Source organism: Camellia sinensis, chromosome 8 (assembly GCF_055761805.1).
Source record: "Camellia sinensis isolate YWXY chromosome 8, ASM5576180v1, whole genome shotgun sequence".
In the NCBI taxonomy this organism is placed as follows: domain Eukaryota; kingdom Viridiplantae; phylum Streptophyta; class Magnoliopsida; order Ericales; family Theaceae; genus Camellia; species Camellia sinensis.
In genome coordinates this window covers 189,793,266-189,813,115 of record NC_138968.1, presented here as the reverse complement: position 1 = coordinate 189,813,115, position 19,850 = coordinate 189,793,266, and the positions used below count along the sequence as shown (strand labels likewise).

Sequence of the window (19,850 nt, the reverse complement as noted above, 5' to 3'; positions counted from 1 at the left end):
ACTAATTAGGTTATAATATTTTTTAGTGAACCTAATGGGTTATAACAACTCTAGAATGGATTTATCAATAAAAATCTCATATTGTAAACATGCATCAAACAGTCTAATATAAAATTGTCAAACAAAAAAATAAAAAAATTATAAATAACTCAAATAAATTACAGAAGTGGCTCAATATTAATTTATTTGTTGTGGTGCATAGGGCGGCTAATTAGACGTATATAGATTTCTTCCGTCTGTAACGATACACATACATCGTATACTACAATTATGGGAAATTATACGCAAAGGCCAAAAGCTCATACTCCTATATAAATACAACTCAACTCACTCATAGCATTTGCAACCACTTCATATTTCGCAAACAACTCCTCTGTTCTCTCTCCCCCAATGGAGTGGAGCAGAGGGCCCTCCATCGGCCGAGGCGCTTCCGCCGCCACCGTCTCCATCGCCACTTCCACCTCCGGCGAGCTCTTCGCGGTCAAGTCTGCCGAGCTCTCTAGCTCTGGCTTCTTGCAAAGAGAGCAAAATTTTCTCTCCGAATTGAGCTCCCCATACATCGTTCAATACATGGGTTTCGAAATCACATGCGAAAGCAACAAACCCATCTACAATCTCTTCATGGAATACGTTCCCGGTGGCACGGTTTCGGATGAAATTAAGAGGCAAGGAGGTTCGCTCGATGAGTCTGTGATCGGAATTTATGCGCGTCAGATCTTACTGGGCTTGGATTATCTTCACTTGAATGGGTTGGTGCATTGTGACATAAAGGGTCAGAATGTTTTGATCGGCGAAGATGGTGTCAAAATTGCAGACTTGGGTTGTGCCAGATGGGTGGCGGAGGACGGCGGAGTTGCGGCAGCGCCATTTTCCGGTACACCGGTGTTTATGGCGCCGGAGGTGGCGCGTGGTGAAAAACAGGGGTTTTCAGCTGATGTGTGGGCTCTTGGGTGTACTATAATTGAGATGGCCACTGGGTCTCACCCATGGCCGGAGGTTAACGACCCTGTGTCGGCTCTGTACAGAATTGGGTTTTCCGGTGAAGTGCCGGAGCTTCCCACCTGGTTGTCCGAGAAAGCTAAAGATTTTCTGGGAAAGTGTTTGAGAAGAGATTACAAAGAGAGATGGACAGCTAAAGAGCTTCTTCATCACCCATTTCTTGATGATCTGGAATCGAATTCTCCTAAAGTAGATGAAGAATTTACCCGGAATTCTCCAACGACTGTGTTAGATCAAGGTGTTTGGGATTCAGTGGAGGTATCGGAAGCTCACCGGAATCTGACCCACATCGGTTCATCTTCAAATTTTCCGGCAGAGAGAATCCGAAATTTGATTGGAGATAGTTCAAATTTGCCCAATTGGAGTTGGGAAGAAGATTGGATCACTGTTAGAAGCAAGGAGGACATTGAAGAAACTGTGATGATTTCAGAGCAGGACTTCAATGTCGGACCAAACGAGAGACAATTAATTGACATGGAGTCATACAATTTTTCAGCTGTTAATTTTGAAGAGTTTGGCAGCTCAATTGTTATTAATTTTGAGGCTTTGTTACCAGAAGCAGAGAGCTCTGTTCACACGATTAGTGATATCTATTGCTCTAGTATTTCAATAGGTTTTGTGATGCTCTGTGAAAGTGTTAAAGATGTTATTATTGTTCCTAGAATTCTCACTTTAGAGAGAATGTTAATGAAAGCTTTGTTCGTACTCAATTTAAGTGTCGTGTTAAATCCCTTCTCTTTCTGAAAAAAGAAAATCCCTTCCCTCTCTTTCTTATCTCTCTCTTTTCTTTCTTTTTCTTTTTTTATTTCGAATAAAAATATCACTAACAACCCGGGTTGGTAGCTCGAAAATTCGTGGGTTGAATGGGTCGAAAGATCAAAACGACGTCGTTTTGATCTTTGTATTTTTTTTTATTTTTTTTTTCAGCAGAAGGAAGAAGAAGACGCGAGGAGGAGGAAGGAGGAGGAGGGGAGGGGAGGGGAGGAAGAGAAGGAGGGAGAGGGGAGGGGAGGGGGCCAACAAACTTGGGGCTGAGGCAGGGGTGGAGGTGTGGCGGCGAGGCAGAGGCAGAGGCGGAGCTGCGGCGAGGACGGCGAGGCGACCAAGCTGTGACGAGGACGGCGAGGCGACGAGGACGTCGGCAGAACCAGCACCCCGTCTCCCTCTCTTCTCCTTCTCCTCTCTTCTCTCCCTCTCTTCGAATTCGACCCAAATTTCGACCCACGAAATTCGAGCACCCACCCATTTTTGTATCACTAATATTACAAATAGACTTAATTACTTAGAAATTATTCATAAATTTCATCTAATAGTTTACATTTATTTTATACATAGATCTTACACTAAACAAATTCAATTTCAATCATACGTCAACATTTTGGATAAATTTAAGAACTATAAGTGAATTGGTAAAGCTTATTCTAAAAATATTGATGCAACGGTGATAACCGTCAATTGAAAAATTGCAAATGAAGTTGGGGGTTTTCTCAATGTAGTCTTTACAACCAAAATATGAGATTAGATGAATGTACTAGGATTGTGTTAAATTAATAATTTAATGACAGATTTGTAAAAAAGAAAAGATAATAAGAAAAAAATGTTAAAATTTTATTTTATTTTATTTTATTTCTATTTTCCTACAAATATCTCTTCAAATCTTTAGATTGAAAAACAAAAGTCAGTATTAAAAAGATAAAATAAATTTTTTTTATAAATATTTTTTTTGACTTTTTACGAAAAGATATTCAGAAAAATAGAGAGATGATGTAATTCAAAAAAGATAAAAATATAAAAAGTATGCTAATATAAGTTATCTCAAACAACCTCTAATTTGAAAGGGTGATGTTTGTTTGTTTGTTTGTTTTTTTTTTTTTTTTTCTTAAAAGGATGATGTTACTTAAATATAAGAAATTAGATTTATTTTTTAAACTCCATGATGTGGTAGTCTAATTATTTATCTCATATCTTCGATAATTATTAATTAACAATCTTATTTATATAAATTGAGTTAAAAAAATATATTTCTATAATATCTTTTAATTTAAAAATATTGTTTCAAAATTTGTAACTAATAGAGTAGTTTCCGTCTTTGATTGGGTCTAGTCTTTTTCCCCCCGAAATCAAGGTTGTTGAGTCGAGAATACGGAGGTGGGTTTGGTTGATCTGTTCTGTTTTGGAGCGCCATGATATGATGAGACTTTGAACAGAGGGGAGTCATTCAACAAAGTCAACCACGCCTTTTGTGCGTTTAGACTTGTGTGTGAACATTAGAGACTTGTGAACCCTTCTCTTTCTCTCTCTCTCCCTCTCTTCATTGTTTATCTTAATTTAATAATGAAATTAATTGAGTCAACTAATCAATCACCCACCTTTTTTTCTACCAAGGCACCTAGGTTGGGTCAAACCCCCACTTGAGGTTAGGCGTGCCTGCATTGCCTAAGTCTGTTCCTCTAGGAAGGACCAAGGCAACATAGATAGATAGTAGTTAGGTAACTCCCCTATGTATCCTACGAATATTCCAAGCCTAATTGGAATGGATGGGACTTCTTAGAACATTTCCATCAGATTTAATAAATTTAAATTAAATTATAATAAAAAATTTATATTTATATCTAAATTTGTATTTTTTTTTTATGTATACACACTTGATCGGACTTTTTATTTTGAAATTTAATTTTATAAAATATTCATTTTTATTGGATGGTTGACTGCGTGAATAAATAGGTGGTCGACTACTTGGTGAAAATTACCTAATTTTTACAAATATTAGGTCGTCGATCAGGTAGATGACCAGGTGGTCGACTATTTGGTGAAAATTGCTTAGTGTTTTCATTTATTGGGTGGTCAACTGAATGGATGATGAGGTGGTCAACTATTTGGTAAAATTTTCTCTAGAATAAATAATAAAATAGAGTATAACTTGTGAACAATACATCGTTACATCAAGTAATGTCAAAATTTAATTTGTTGTAACTAGTTTGATGCAAGGGTTCTTTTCAACCTTGTCTTGCTAATATAGCTCCAAAACTAATATAGCAAGCCTAATGCGGATACTCTAAGAAATCTCTAACTTGGCTTCGTCACAATTTTATTTTTTTTAAATTGGTGAGAGGACAATTATATTATTACACTTAAATCCAAATATTGCTTCACATTTTTTAGCGGTTATTACTTATAAATTTAGACATTCACAAAAGTACTTAGAATTTTTTCTCGATCAATAGTGTTGTTCAAATTTATTCAAAATGTATACTTTATCATATAAGTATTGAAGTTAGACCATACACTAATTTTATTAATAATTTTGTATGTTTTTCTTTTTCTTTATTTATTTTTCCCTTTCTAAATAGCTATAATTACTATCTTAGGCTTTCTTTAAAAATTGGCTATATAACTAATTTTTAACAAAAAATAAACTTATAAAAAAACTAGAAAAATTAGCTTGTTTGGTACTTTCTAATGCCTTTTTGAAATTACTAAAATAGACACTTTGACAAGAAACATGTTTGTCACAAAAAAAAAAAAAAAAAATCGACTCCTAGCGTCACAGTGAAACGCAAGCCATAATACAATGAACAAAGCCTCGGTTTATTGGTCTTTTGGTCTGGAGCTGGTGAATCAAAATGATAGTGGAGCTGGAGCATGCATGAGAATGTCAACCCTCTCTCCTGTCAGCAGAACCCATTTTGTGAGAATCCTATGCATTTTGCAGTGACTATTATTTGAAACATCTCTAACATAATAATAATAATAATAATAATAATAATAATTGGTTCAAATTCACTCGCATATGCATATTTTGTGGCATATGTTCTTTCTGCTTTTCAATCTTTTTATGTAGTCATGCTTGATGCTTTGATGATGTATGTTTACTGAACTTTTCAATGTGAAAGAAGTAATTAAAGTAATTCATGTTCTGTTCTTGGTACGTCTAACTCCAACCATTAAAAAATATACTAGTATGGAAGAAAATTTCTACACGAAACATATAGCCAATAGCTATTCAGCTTCGGCAAAATGTGAAGGAAAAAAAAAGACATTAAGGGTGTGTTTGGTAACGTTTACGTTTTCAGTTTATATTTACAAAAATTTTATAAATCGATTTTTGTTTATTTTTTGTTTATTTTTAGAAAAACATAAACCACAAATGCGTTTGGTAATTGACAAAATATTTTTAAAAAATTAAAAATATAAATAAGAGTAAAAAATGGCAAGTGGTGGCAAGTGGCGGCGAAAAACGGTGGTGGAAAGTAGTGACGGCGGGTGGTGCATAGCTGGTGGTAGGTGACAGTGGCAGGTAGATGGGTGACAGTGGCGGGTGGTGGATGGTAGCGAGTGGGTGGCGGTGGCAGGTGGGTGGCAGATTGTCACGACCCAAACCCGGCCCTATGGGTTTAGCACTGTAACCGGCCAGTAATCCGAGATTACCGAAGGCCTGCTTAACAGTAGTACAGTAAAACAGAGTACAGGGCCTGGCGGAAGCCAAAACAGTAAATAAATAGTGTCCATCGAGCTGTGACAGTCTGTATGCCAAAAAGATTTTTCATGCATTCATACATACAAACAGTACAGTCTATACAAAATTTACAGTCACACAGTACAGGGACCTAATCCCTTGATAACAGTACAGTTAGTAGCTGACAGTCTATACAATAATTCAAACAGTATGGGGTCAGATGGGGAAAGAATAAGACACCCCAAAGCCATAACATGGCAACTCGGAACCTCGCAGTAAGGCACAAAGGCTGGCTTGACAAAACTGGAGTCTGACCCACGCTCCTAGCTCCGATCTGGTGGCTGAGCACCTACATATATATATAAACAGTGAGCTAAAGCCCAGTGAATAACATAATGCGTAAAGAGGTTAAGAATGAAATGTCCTTACAGTAATGAAAACAGTTCATTAATCAATACTTCAGTCTTTCAGTCAGAACAGTTATTCAGTCATATGTGGTACATCCATTAGCATAGCAGTAAACAGTAGGTCTTAAAGACCGAACAGTAATGATGGCCATCAATCAGTAAACAGTAGTGGTTCCACGAGGGAACCGACAGAGATCTCTGTAACAGTAGCAGTAACAGTGTACAACAGTTGCTAAGGATGCCACAATACATTTCAGAATTTAGGACATACATTCAAACAATTAACAATAATTACTTCAGAAAACGGTTTCGTTAAACAGTCAGAAAACATTCTCAGGTGAACATATCTTTACACAATTGTTACTCACAGAGTTTGGGCTACAGTATGCTAGAGCGTGTCTCCCCAGTCGCCAACCCTACACAGTTAACAGATTGAACATACACTAAGCTACACAGTTGGGAAATATCATAACTTAATCCCTAATTTGCCTTGGTGTGTTCTACATCTATGTCCTCAATAAGATGTCTTAAACTAGGTCTAAGAATGCCTAGAATGAGATGAGGATGCAAAGATGCACTTTTAAAAGCAGTTTCAGATTTTTCAGAAAACAGAGTCCCGCTCGAGCGTAGGTCACTCCGCTCGAGCGGACATGCAGACAAAGGTACACGCTCGAGCGTCAACTTTCCCGCTCGAGCGTACTGTAAAAGTACTGGATGGGTGAAATCTCCGCTCGACGCCCGCTCGAGCTTGAGACACGTGATTCCGCTCGAGCGTCCAATCCTCCGCTCGAGCGGACAGTAAAACAGTTGCAAGATGCTGGATGCTCGGATTCCACGCTCGAGCGGCACTCCCCCCCCGCTCGAGCGGAAGTGCAAAATCTGGAAATTCCAGATTGCACCTCCAAGCCAAAAAACCAAATTCAAAAGCATCAAAACCGATCCTCTTGGGCTAATTTCTGGAAAAACACTTGTAAACACATGGAATAACATGATTCAAAACTCAATTTGAGAAATCAAAGCCCAAGGGTGTTTAATTCAAACCCAATTTTAAACCAATTTCATGAACAATATGAACATGCAAACATGCATGAATTTTAAACAACTTCAAAGTTCAATTTGATGCTCTAAGGAGCCAATTGATCCAAAGACAAGTTGAAAACATGGACCATTACAAAATTATGAACATGCATGTGCCATTTTACCATGAAATCAACTCACAACTCAACAATTCAAACATGCATGCATGAAACATACTCTATGACAACATGTATGAACTAAAACATGACTTAGCTCTACAATTTAACATGGACCATGCAAGAACAAGATAAGCAAGAGGGTAGTTACTCCACCTTAGTTTTGTAGTTCAAGCCTAGAAGCTCAATTATGAAATCAATACTTCAATTCTTCAATCTCTACAAGCCAAACTCTCAAGAACCACTCTAATCTCTCCCTCTCCCCCTCTCAAGGTCGGCAAAGCAAGGAGAATGGCTGAGCAAAAAAAATGTGTTTTGATTCAAGTATAAGGCTCAAAGATACTTAGGTAGTGGCCCACTCAAGGGCAAGGTTGTAAATAAGTCAAATTCATGTAATTAACTCATTTTAATCTAATTTAATCATACCTACTCAGTTTTCAGATAAATACACTATAAAATCACATTAATTATGAGGATCATAAAACATCAATCAATTCCGGATTCGGCCGCCGATAGGGCCTTCAATTAGCAGTTTAAACGTAAAAACACGAACAGATCAAATAAACAATCAACAGATAAAATGCAATTCCAACAGATGTACTCATTCAATCCAGTTCTAGTTTTCAGTCAGTCAGTTCAGTACTTTAATCAGTTCAATTATCAGTCACAATCAGTTCAGTTTAACGGTAATCAATGTTTAACGGTAATCAGTGGTGAGGGTTATTACAGTCTCCCCTCCTTATAAAGAGTTTAGTCCTCTAAACTTGAGTTACCTTCATTCTGGAAGAAAACAGGGTTTAGTGGAAACAGTTCAGGATATCTTTTAGCCATGTCGTCTTCACTTTCCCAAGTGGCATACACGCCACCATGGTTCTGCCAGTCGACTTTCACCAATGGGATCTCTTTGTTTCTCAATTTCTTGATCCGTCTGTTTACAATCTGTATAGGCCGTTCCTCGTAAGTGTAGTCATCACTCAACATTACCCGAGTAGGCTCAATTACATGGAAGGGATCCCGGAGATAATCTCTTAACATCGAAATGTGGAAAACATTATGCATGTGCTCCATTTCAGGAGGGAGCGCAACTTGATACGCCACCGGATTAATTTTCTCAATAATATCATACGGTCCGACATATCTTGGCGCTAACTTGCCTTTGACTCCAAAACGAGTCTGGCCCTTCATTGGTGTTACTTTCACAAAAACATGATCACCCATTTCATACTCTCTGTCCCGTCTTCTGACATCCGCGTAACTCTTTTGTCGGCTCTGTGCAGTTTTCAATCTCTGTTGTATTTGTTTCACTTTCTCAGTTGTTTCATAAACAATCTCGGGCTCAAGCAAAGGCCCATCTCCAACTTCTGCCCAGCAAATCGGAGATCTACATTTTCTGCCATACAATGCCTCGAAAGGCGCCATACCAATACTCGAATGGTAGCTGTTGTTGTAGGCGAATTCAGCCAAAGGTAAATGGCTTTCCCAGTTTCCCTGAAAATCAAGGACACACATTCTCAGTAAATCCTCCAGGGTTTGGATGGTCCTTTCTGACTGTCCATCTGTCTGAGGATGATAGGCACTACTCAGCCTCAATTCAGTACCCAATGCAGTCTGTAGACTTTGCCAAAACCTCGATGTAAACTTCGAATCCCTGTCAGAAACAATAGACACAGGCACTCCATGCAGTCTCACAATTTCATCAATATAGATAACAGCCAATTTGTCCGCATTATAGATTGTCTTGACAGGTAAGAAGTGAGCAGATTTGGTTAGTCTATCAACAATAACCCAAATTGAATCCATACCTTTTCTGGAGCGAGGTAACCCGACGATAAAATCCATCATGATATGCTCTCATTTCCACTCTGGTATGGGTAGGGGTTGCAATAATCCGGCAGGTCGTTGATGTTCGGCTTTGACTTGTTGGCAATGAAGACATTTGGACACAAAGTCGGCAATTTCTTTCTTCATTCCCGGCCACCAGAAAATCTGTTTCAGATCTTGGTACATTTTCGTATTCCCCGGGTGGATAGACAATTTTGAATTGTGGCCCTCTTGCAGAACTCTTCTTTTCAGTTCAGTGCCATTCGGCACACACAGTCTTTCTTGAAATTTCAATACATTGTTCTCGAATTTGAAACCCGGTCTCGGCTTAGACTCTCTTTCTTCGATGATCTTTTTCAAGAAGTCATCCTGTTGCTGTTTCTCTTTAATTTCTTCTATCAAGGCTGGTTGAGCAGAAATAGCGGCTAGCGTTCCACCTTGTTCTCTCAAAACAACTTCAATTTCAAATTTTTCAAGGTCACCAAGCAGTTCTTTCTGTCCGGTGAGCAAACAAGCTAAGTTGGCAATTGACTTTCGGCTCAATGCATCGGCAACGGTATTGGCTTTTCCCGGGTGGTACAGAATCTGTAGATCGTAGTCTTTGATCAGTTCTAGCCATCTGCGCTGTCTCATATTTAGTTCCTTCTGTGTGAAGAAATATTTTAAGCTCTTGTGGTCGGTGTATACTTCACATGTCACCCCATACAGATAGTGACGCCAGATTTTTAGTGCAAATACTACTACAGTAAGTTCCAGATCGTGGGTCGGGTAGTTCTTTTCGTGCGGTCTCAACTGTCGGGAAGCATAAGCAATAACTCTCCCATTCTACATTAAAACACACCCCAAACCCTTATGAGAAGCATCACTAAATACAGTATAACCATCCGTACCTGAAGGTAAAGTCAAAACCGGTGCAGTCACAAGTCGAGTTTTCAACTCTTGGAATGCTGATTCCCTTTGGTCAGTCCAGTCAAATGATGTCCCTTTCTGTGTCAGTTGAGTTAACGGCAAGGCAATTTTGGAGAATTCTTTGACAAATCTTCTGTAATATCCCACCAATCCCAAAAAGCTTCGGACTTCAGTCACATTTGTTGGTCTAGGCCAGTTCACTACAGCTTCAATTTTCTGCGGGTCAACAGAAATTCCATTTTTGCTAACAACATGCCCCAAAAACATAACATGGTCAAGCCAAAATTCACATTTAGACAGTTTAGCATACAGTTTCTGTTCCCTTAGGGTCTGCAGGGCAAGTCTCAGATGATGTTCATGTTGTTCTATACTTTTGGAGTAAATCAATATGTCATCAATAAACACTACAATGAAATCATCAAGGTATGGTTTAAAAATTCTGTTCATGAGGTCCATAAAAGCAGCAGGGGCATTCGTGACTCCGAATGGCATAACTAAAAATTCATAATGGCCATACCTCGTTCTAAAAGCAGTTTTATCAATGTCTTCCGGTTTAACCTTCAGTTGATGATACCCCGATCTGAGATCAATCTTGGAAAACACTTGTGCACCCTGTAACTGATCAAATAAATCATCAATACGTGGCAATGGGTATTTATTTTTCACAGTTACCTTGTTCAATTCACGGTAATCAATGCACAGTCTTAGCGAGCCATCTTTCTTCTTTACAAACAAAACCGGTGCACCCCACGGTGAAGTACTGGGCCTGATAAACTTCTTGTCTAACAGTTCTTGCAATTGCACTTTCAACTCCTTCAGTTCAGTTGGGGCCATTCTGTAAGGAGCTTTCGATATCGGCTGTGTACCCGGAATCACATCAACAGTAAATTCAATCTCCCTGTCAATCAAATCCCCTGGCAGGTCATCTGGAAATACATCTGGGAATTCCCTGACTATAGGAATACAATTCATATCAGTTTTAACACTATCATCAGTAGACACAGTCAGCACAGAACACAGATATCCTTTACACCCCTTTCTAATTAATTTAACAGCTTTCACTGACGAAATCAAATATGGAGGAGGTACTACTCCACTCCCATTAAACACGAATTCAGGCAAACCAGGTGGACGGAAAACAATTTGCTTGGTCACACAATCAATAGTGGCATGATATTTTTGTAACCAATCCATCCCCAATATTACATCAAAATGATCAATGTTCAATGGTAATAAATCAATAAACAGATGCATATCCCCAATAATGATTTCACATGCAGGGTACGTATAAGCACATGTCATGGATCCCCCTACGGGTGATGATACGGCTAACAGATAGTTCATGGGTTCTAAGGGTCTATTCAATTTCCGTGAGAAAGCATGTGATACATAAGAATGTGTAGACCCCGAATCAATCAATACATATGCATTTTGTGTACAAATAGAGAGGATACCTGACGCAACGGTTTCAGTATTTTGCACGTCTCTCGGTACTAGGGCGAACACTCGGCCCTGCCTCATAGGCTCTTTCCCGGTAGCTTTGGGGTTAGGCTTTGGTGCTACAGTTGATGCTGCCACGCTTGGTGCAGCTTTACTACTGGCTTGTGGAGCAGAGGGGCAGTCTTTAACCATGTGACCCACTTTGCCACACCTGTAACAGGCTCCAGATATTTTGTAGCAAACCCCTTTGTGCTTCTTGCCACATTCAGAACAGGGCGGTATGAACCCACTCCCTTGGCTGGGGCTAGTTGTCGATCCCGTATTCTGTTTCTTGTTGGCCAGGTTGTGCTTGCCTTTCTTGAATTTAAAACCCTGCCTCTTACTACGCCATTCCGACGTCGGCGTTTCAGTTTTCAATGCTTCAATGTTTGACTCGGCCATCAATGCCCGGTTGAGAACACCCACAAAAGTCGGTAGTTTCAAAACATTTATTCGGTCAAGTATTGCAACATTAAGGCCACCCTTAAATTTTCTGGCCTTCTTGTAGTCAGTGTCCACCATGTGTGGTGCATATCTGGCAAGTTCAGTAAATTTTGTTTCATATTCCGCAACGGACATCGTGCCCTGCTTCAGCTGTTCAAATTCAGTCACTTTTCTATCCCTGACACACTGAGGGAAACACTTTTCAAAGAAGGCTCCTTTGAACTGAGCCCAAGTCATAACCGTATTTTCATTACGGATAAGCATCCACCACCTTCTAGCTTCTTTCTGCAGGGTGAAGGTGGCTAACAGTACCTTGTGTGCTTCAGAGCACGGGAACACCTCAAATAATTTCTCTATCTCAAGAACCCACGCTTCAGCTTTTAACGGTTCGAGGCCTCCCTGAAAGGATGGCGGTTTCATTTTGCTGAATTTATGGGTGAGAGCAATAATATCCCCATCATTCACATTCGCATTAGGTTCCGGCTGTACCGGAGGAGGAGGTGGGGGCTGTTGGTTCTGTTGTTGTTCAAGTCTAGCAGTTATCAGTTCCATTATTCTTTCCATTCTTTCCGTTCTTGCCTCGGTAGATGAGGATTCAGGTTCATTTGCATTGTCCATTTCACTATAAGCAGTTATAACAGTTATAGCAATTGTAACATAAACAGTTGCATATTAAGACAGTTATCACATCAACATGTTTCCGGTCATATCATAGCCACACACTTTTCAAGTTCATGAAATGCCCTAATCACTTTTCTAGGACACCCTATAGCTCATTTGGACACGTGTGTGCGGTATGACTCGTGGTTAAGTATCGCTCTGATACCACTCTATCACGACCCAAACCCGGCCCTATGGGTTTAGCACCGTAACCGGCCAGTAATCCGAGATTACCGAAGGCCTGCTTAACAGTAGTACAGTAAAACAGAGTACAGGGCCTGGCGGAAGCCAAAACAGTAAATAAATAGTGTCCATTGAGCTGTGACAGTCTGTATGCCAAAAAGATTTTTCATGCATTCATACATACAAACAGTACAGTCTATACAAAATTTACAGTCACACAGTACAGGGACCTAATCCCTTGATAACAGTACAGTTAGTGGCTGACAGTCTATACAGTAATTCAAATAGTATGGGGTCAGACGGGGAAAGAATAAGACACCCCAAAGCCATAACATGGCAACTCGGAACCTCGCAGTAAGGCACAAAGGCTGGCTTGACAAAACTGGAGTCTGACCCACGCTCCTAGCTCCGATCTGGTGGCTGAGCACCTACATATATATATAAACAGTGAGCTAAAGCCCAGTGAATAACATAATGCGTAAAGAGGTTAAGAATGAAATGTCCTTACAGTAATGAAAACAGTTCATTAATCAATACTTCAGTCTTTCAGTCAGAACAGTTATTCAGTCATATGTGGTACATCCATTAGCATAGCAGTAAACAGTAGGTCTTAAAGACCGAACAGTAATGATGGTCATCAATCAGTAAACAGTAGTGGTTCCACGAGGGAACCGACAGAGATCTCTGTAACAGTAGCAGTAACAGTGTACAACAGTTGCTAAGGATGCCACAATACATTTCAGAATTTAGGACATACATTCAAACAATTAACAATAATTACTTCAGAAAACGGTTTCGTTAAACAGTCAGAAAACATTCTCAGGTGAACATATCTTTACACAATTGTTACTCACAGAGTTTGGGCTACAGTATGCTAGAGCGTGTCTCCCCAGTCGCCAACCCTACACAGTTAACAGATTGAACACACACTAAGCTACACAGTTGGGAAATATCATAACTTAATCCCTAATTTGCCTTGGTGTGTTCTACATCTATGTCCTCAATAAGATGTCTTAAACTAGGTCTAAGAATGCCTAGAATGAGATGAGGATGCAAAGATGTACTTTTAAAAGCAGTTTCAGATTTTTCAGAAAACAGAGTCCCGCTCGAGCGTAGGTCACTCCGCTCGAGCGGACATGCAGACAAAGGTACACGCTCGAGCGTCAACTTTCCCGCTCGAGCGTACTGTAAAAGTACTGGATGGGTGAAATCTCCGCTCGACGCCCGCTCGAGCTTGAGACACGTGATTCCGCTCGAGCGTCCAATCCTCCGCTCGAGCGGACTGTAAAACAGTTGCAAGATGCTGGATGCTCGGATTCCACGCTCGAGCGGCACTCCCCCCCGCTCGAGCGGAAGTGCAAAATCTGGAAATTCCAGATTGCACCTCCAAGCCAAAAAACCAAATTCAAAAGCATCAAAACCGATCCTCTTGGGCTAATTTCTGGAAAAACACTTGTAAACACATGGAATAACATGATTCAAAACTCAATTTGAGAAATCAAAGCCCAAGGGTGTTTAATTCAAACCCAATTTTAAACCAATTTCATGAACAATATGAACATGCAAACATGCATGAATTTTAAACAACTTCAAAGTTCAATTTGATGCTCTAAGGAGCCAATTGATCCAAAGACAAGTTGAAAACATGGACCATTACAAAATTATGAACATGCATGTGCCATTTCACCATGAAATCAACTCACAACTCAACAATTCAAACATGCATGCATGAAACATACTCTATGACAACATGTATGAACTAAAACATGACTTAGCTCTACAATTTAACATGGACCATGCAAGAACAAGATAAGCAAGAGGGTAGTTACTCCACCTTAGTTTTGTAGTTCAAGCCTAGAAGCTCAATTATGAAATCAATACTTCAATTCTTCAATCTCTCCAAGCCAAACTCTCAAGAACCACTCTAATCTCTCCCTCTCCCCCTCTCAAGGTCGGCAAAGCAAGGAGAATGGCTGAGCAAAAAAAATGTGTTTTGATTCAAGTATAAGGCTCAAAGATACTTAGGTAGTGGCCCACTCAAGGGCAAGGTTGTAAATAAGTCAAATTCATGTAATTAACTCATTTTAATCTAATTTAATCATACCTACTCAGTTTTCAGATAAATACACTATAAAATCACATTAATTATGAGGATCATAAAACATCAATCAATTCCGGATTCGGCCGCCGATAGGGCCTTCAATTAGCAGTTTAAACGTAAAAACACGAACAGATCAAATAAACAATCAACAGATAAAATGCAATTCCAACAGATGTACTCATTCAATCCAGTTCTAGTTTTCAGTCAGTCAGTTCAGTACTTTAATCAGTTCAATTATCAGTCACAATCAGTTCAGTTTAACGGTAATCAATGTTTAACGGTAATCAGTGGTGAGGGTTACTACACGGATGGCGGGTGGTGGCGGGTAGGTGGCAGGTGGTGGTAGTGGGTGGGTGGGTGGGTGACGATGGCGAGTAGTGGGTGGTGGCGAGTGGGTGGGGGTGGTGGTGGTGGTGGTGGCGGGTGGTGGGTGGTGGTGGCAGGTGGGTGGCGGATGACAGGTGGTGGGTGGTGGTGGCAGGTGGGTGGCGGATGACAGGTGGTGGTGGGTGGTGGCGAGTGGGTGGTGGGTGGTGATGGTGGTTGGGTGGGTGACGGTGGCGGGTGGTAGGTGGTAGCGAGTGGGTAGTGGTGGTGGTGGCGGCGGCGGGTGGTAGGTGGTGGTGGCAAGTGGGTGGCGGATGGCGGGTGGCGGTGGGTGGTGGCCGGTAGGTGGCGGGTGGTGGTGGTGGTGGTGAGTGGGTAGGTGGGTGACGGTGGCGGGTAGTAAGTGGCAGCAAGTGGGTGGTGGTGAGTAGTGGTGGTAGGTAGGTGGCGGGTGGGTGATGGTGGTGGTGGTGGTGGTGGCGGGTGGGTGGGTGACAAATGGCTGGTGGTGGTGGGTGGCTGGTGGTGGCAGGTGGTGGATGGTGGTGGCAAGTGAGTGGTGAGTGGTGATGGCAAGTAGGTGGCGGTAGCGGTAGCGGTGGCGGTGGCTGTGGGCGGTGGATGGTAGTGGCGGGTGGTGGGTGGTGGATGGCAGGTGGGTGGTGGTGGTGGTGGTGGTAGTAGTGGCAAGGGGTGGGTGGTGGTGGCGAGTGGGTGGCAAGTGGGAGGGGGTGGTGGTGGCAGGTGGATGGTGAGTGGTGGTGGTGAGGGGTGGGTAGTGGTGGTGAATGGTGACGGGTGGTGGGTGGTGGTGGCGGAAGACGGTGGTGGAAAATGGTGGCGGGTGGTGGCTAGTGTTGGGTGGTAAAAAAAAAAAAAAAAAAAATGAAAACTCAAAATGGAAACACATTTTTTGTGTTTTCATTTTTTGGCCAAATTTATAAACTGAGACCATTGATTTATAAATCAAAAATTTTACCAAACAAGTTTTTATTTGAGTTTTTAAAATTTTTGTAAATATAAACAGAAAACTGAAAACGTAAGTGTTATCAAACAGTACCTAATTAATTTTTTAGTATTTTTCAACTCAATTATTTACCAAGTGAAACTCAACCCAATATGCGAAGAAAACTTGTATATCTTATTGGGTTAGAACTTTATTTATTTTGAAAATTATCGAGTGCTATATAATAAATTTTTGTTAGGATAAAAGCGGGGATGCCATAGCATCCTCACCTCAATGTGTAATTTTATCACGATGAGGGAAAAAAATTTAATATCACAATATCTTATTGATTGATAATATCACGTGTTACTGTTAACGTGATATCACTCTTATATTAAATTTTTACTCATGATATTGGATCATGGCTTTCATTCAGAGTTTTTTTTTTTTTTTTTTTGAAATGGAAAAAAAAGATATTGTTTGGTGTCATCATTGCAACCCTTAGGCTCCGGTTTGTGAGCCAAATTTACCTTAACTCATAAGAAAGGATCCACCACCGAAACACTCGATAGAACTCAACCACGTGTCGTAGAAGAAGTCATGTTTTAAGCATAATACGAAATCTCAAAAAAAAAAAAAAATACCGCAGGACAAAGCCCGCATGCCGCGCCCCCCAAAAGTGAAACTAACTCACCTCCATAAGAAAAGTTGCTTTCTCCACAAGGCCAGCCCGGTAGTTGTTTTCCATTCAATTGATGAATTAGTTTTTACCCATTGTCATTTGAGGGCATAGTATAATTTTATACTGAATATTACTCTTTAATGAGGTAATAGTGAGCTGTGTATGAGATCATTGATCACTTTTTGCAGGATGCTAGCTAGTAGCAATTGACATGTCAACTTTGGTAAGTTTTATTGTAATTATAGTAGGCACATGATCACACCTTGCGGATAAAACAAACCATTTTTAATCAAATCAATGCATATATAAGATTCCATCATGATTCTTGGAGGGACTAAAGAACATGTTCTAAAGGTCACATACATCATAAATAGAATAAACATCTTTTGTCCAAATTGCAGGACACATATGGATTAGTTTACAATTTACAATACACATAATATATATACATATTTTGGGAAGTTAAACAATTTGTTTTCCTTCTCAATCCAACTGAATTAAAAATATAAAAATCTCATATTTCATGAGAATTATTAATTATTATCATTATAATTTTGTGATTGCTTTTTATTTTTTAACAAGAAAATATTGAGGACCGTCACATCATTAATGATTTCAATCAATTATAATTCACCAATTCAATTGAAATGGAGAATTTCAAGATCATGAGATTTTGAGTTTTACTGTTGTTGAGTTGGCCGATCATAATTGAGATCATTAATGACGAGATAATCCTGAACCACAAAAAAATGGCTCTTTTCAAAGCCGTGCTATGGTCTTGGGGTCGGCCTCTTGCAGTTTGATCTTGTTTTCAGACTTGAGTGGCTTGTCCTTGGTACTGCTTACAGAAACTTCTTTCTTCAACACCTTAGTCTCATCTACGCCTCTGCTTTTCAAATTGTTGTAACCCAGTAATTGTTGCTTGGCTTCATCCAAATTGTTATTCAGTAGATGAAGCTCTTTGATATGGTAGTGTAGGCGATCAATAATCAATCCAAGGAATAGAGAGAATCCTGAATCGATCAAAAAATTATGCTTAGAATTTTAATGGGCGACCCAAAAATAATGATTTGGACTAATGAGACTAATATAACAGCTCTCTCAAAATACAATTTTTATGTTTGGTAAATTTTTAGATGCGTTATTGGTAAAAAAATATTTATGCTGTTGGGGGCAATACCCAAAGCATGGTACATCGTATATTTATGATTTACAAGAATGTATTGTATAAAAGGATATTGATAGAAATGAGATTTTCTATATTCAAAATTTCTATTATCTTATGCAAATGAACTCTCCGTCACAAGATTATGTGTAGAGATTTTTGAAATAAAGGTCCAACTAAAAAAATCTTTCCAGACTAAAAGTCCAAATTTTTTCTTTAACAAGAGTATAAACATAATTTTAAAAATGTATATATAAAATAAAATAAGAAGATAAATTTTAATTAAATATAAAAGAATCTCGTATCCAGATTGGATTGGATTGGGTTGATTCGGAGAGTATCTCTAAAGATTTTCTTATGAGTAATATTAGAAATCCCAAATGAATTGTCAAATATTTTACATAATATTCACATGAATGCGGGACCCACAAGAAATCACACACATGTAACTATTAGATAGAACATTTGATAATTTATTTAGAGTTTATATCATTTTTGTTTTCTTATTTTAAGATTCTCATCATGCATAGATAAATACATTGCGGAGACACTGCACTCTCTCCAAATAACTAGGAAAAACAATTGACAATCACAATCAAATATATAAAAAAAACATCACAGCCATACTAAGGATTTGCTTGAGAATTGAAGTAGTTGTTTTAATTTTTTATGAAAATATGTATAAAAAGATAGAGACAATGAGTTGACCTTTTTGTATTAACTTTTTAACTATTTTAATATGTGCTTAATAAGGCCTAAATTTAGCAGAATTAGCCTTGGTTTGGTAAATATATTGGGACTAAATAAGCATATAATGAAAAAAAAAGGCCAAAAAATCACAAAATGACAAAAACACTTGGCTTTTGATGTAAAATTACCAAATTGACCTATATACAAATAAAAAGTCAAAAAAATATTATTTCCTAATGGAGGGTAATTTTGTTATTTCAATGTAAAAAAAAAAAAAAGTTAAAATAGTCAAACAAGAAAACCAAACGGACAAAAAAAAGTTTAGACTAAAAAAAGTAAAAAAAAAGTCAATAAGCCAAGTTGCCACACGACACCTTAAAGCTTTAATCGCTAACCTGGAAAAAACTAAAACGAATTTGCGAAGGCTGTGAATAGAAGAAGTTAATACCCATGATTGACGCTTCTAGCAGATTAGTTGCAAGAAGAACCTCATCCGTTGGATTAACCGAACCTGTTTCCATCATACGCTTCTGGGTTGTCATCACACCATATAAGCTTGAGATGAACACCACAAACAATGTTCCTGCAACAGTCTTCGCCATCAACGGTCCCCTCCCCTGCTTCACCCTATCCAACCCCATCATCACAAGTTTCCTTATTACAGGCGTGTCGAACACGAGGATCACAGTCAGACCCATCTCGATGAGCACCAGTGGAAGCAGCAATTGAATCATCTTTCCAAGTTCACACAAAAAAAATAGCCAGGTAGATGGGTCGAAAGAGCAGTGATGGAAGGTGTGGCGACAGAGAAGAATAAACCAAGAGAGGGATCAAGAATGCATTGGCATCATAGAGAGGCAATGCTTTATTTGTCACTGTTTAATATTTTAGATTCTTAAAGTGCTTTTGGAAACTTACAGTTTGGTTTTGGAATTAACATTCTCCATAACCAGGGGCATGGCATATTGGGCCATGAATCCTCTGTAGTGGTTTTCCTGCAGTGTTTCCTACACACTCAATAAATAAATAAATAAATAAGGAAAAGGAAAAGAAAACAGAGCTCGCCACAAGTTCTACAAACCCTAGCCCCAACGGCAGCCAAGCCAGTGCCGGCACTGGCATCCATTCCCCACCTTCCCTTGCTGGCATCCAGTTCTGCTGCACCACCGCCAAGCCCCTCCATGATTGCTCATAACTGATTTTTGTTTTTTTTTTAATCTAATTTCCCTCCTCTATTTGGTATCAAAATCATGAACCTCTCACTCAACAACTTCAATAGCAAAGTGGGTCAGACATAATTCAGAGATTTGGAAATGTGCTTTTCATCATGTTTATAATTTCAATTTTAACCCTTCAAATGTCCAAAATTTGATAAGCCCGCCTCACAA

General features: G+C 39.3%; 2 protein-coding genes across 2 annotated transcripts; one reads left to right on the top strand and one right to left on the bottom strand.

Moving 5' to 3' along the window:
• Positions 1-166: 166 nt before the first annotated feature.
• LOC114308573 (mitogen-activated protein kinase kinase kinase 18) lies at positions 167-1,771 on the top strand. Its single transcript, XM_028254180.2, has one exon. The coding sequence runs from the start codon at positions 391-393 to the stop codon at positions 1,741-1,743; it is 1,353 nt and encodes a 450-aa protein (XP_028109981.2). The 5' UTR covers positions 167-390; the 3' UTR covers positions 1,744-1,771.
• Positions 1,772-16,951: 15,180 nt separating this feature from the next.
• LOC114308572 (uncharacterized) lies at positions 16,952-19,573 on the bottom strand. The gene is made up of 2 exons (XM_028254178.2): positions 18,911-19,573; positions 16,952-17,620 (listed from the first exon to the last, which is right to left on the bottom strand). The coding sequence occupies exons 1-2, from the start codon at positions 19,194-19,196 to the stop codon at positions 17,367-17,369; spliced, it is 540 nt and encodes a 179-aa protein (XP_028109979.1). The 5' UTR covers positions 19,197-19,573; the 3' UTR covers positions 16,952-17,366.
• Between the last annotated feature and the right edge of the window lie 277 nt (positions 19,574-19,850).

Excerpts from the sequence above, each read along its gene's own strand:
- LOC114308573 (XM_028254180.2), top strand. The coding sequence starts at position 391 with ATGGAGTGGAGCAGAGGGCCCTCCATCGGCCGAGGCGCTTCCGCCGCC.
- LOC114308572 (XM_028254178.2), bottom strand. The coding sequence starts at position 19,196 with ATGATTCAATTGCTGCTTCCACTGGTGCTCATCGAGATGGGTCTGACT. Across the intron at positions 17,621-18,910 it reads GCTAGAAGCGTCAATCATGG|GATTCTCTCTATTCCTTGGA; the intron begins GTATTAACTTCT and ends TGATCGATTCAG.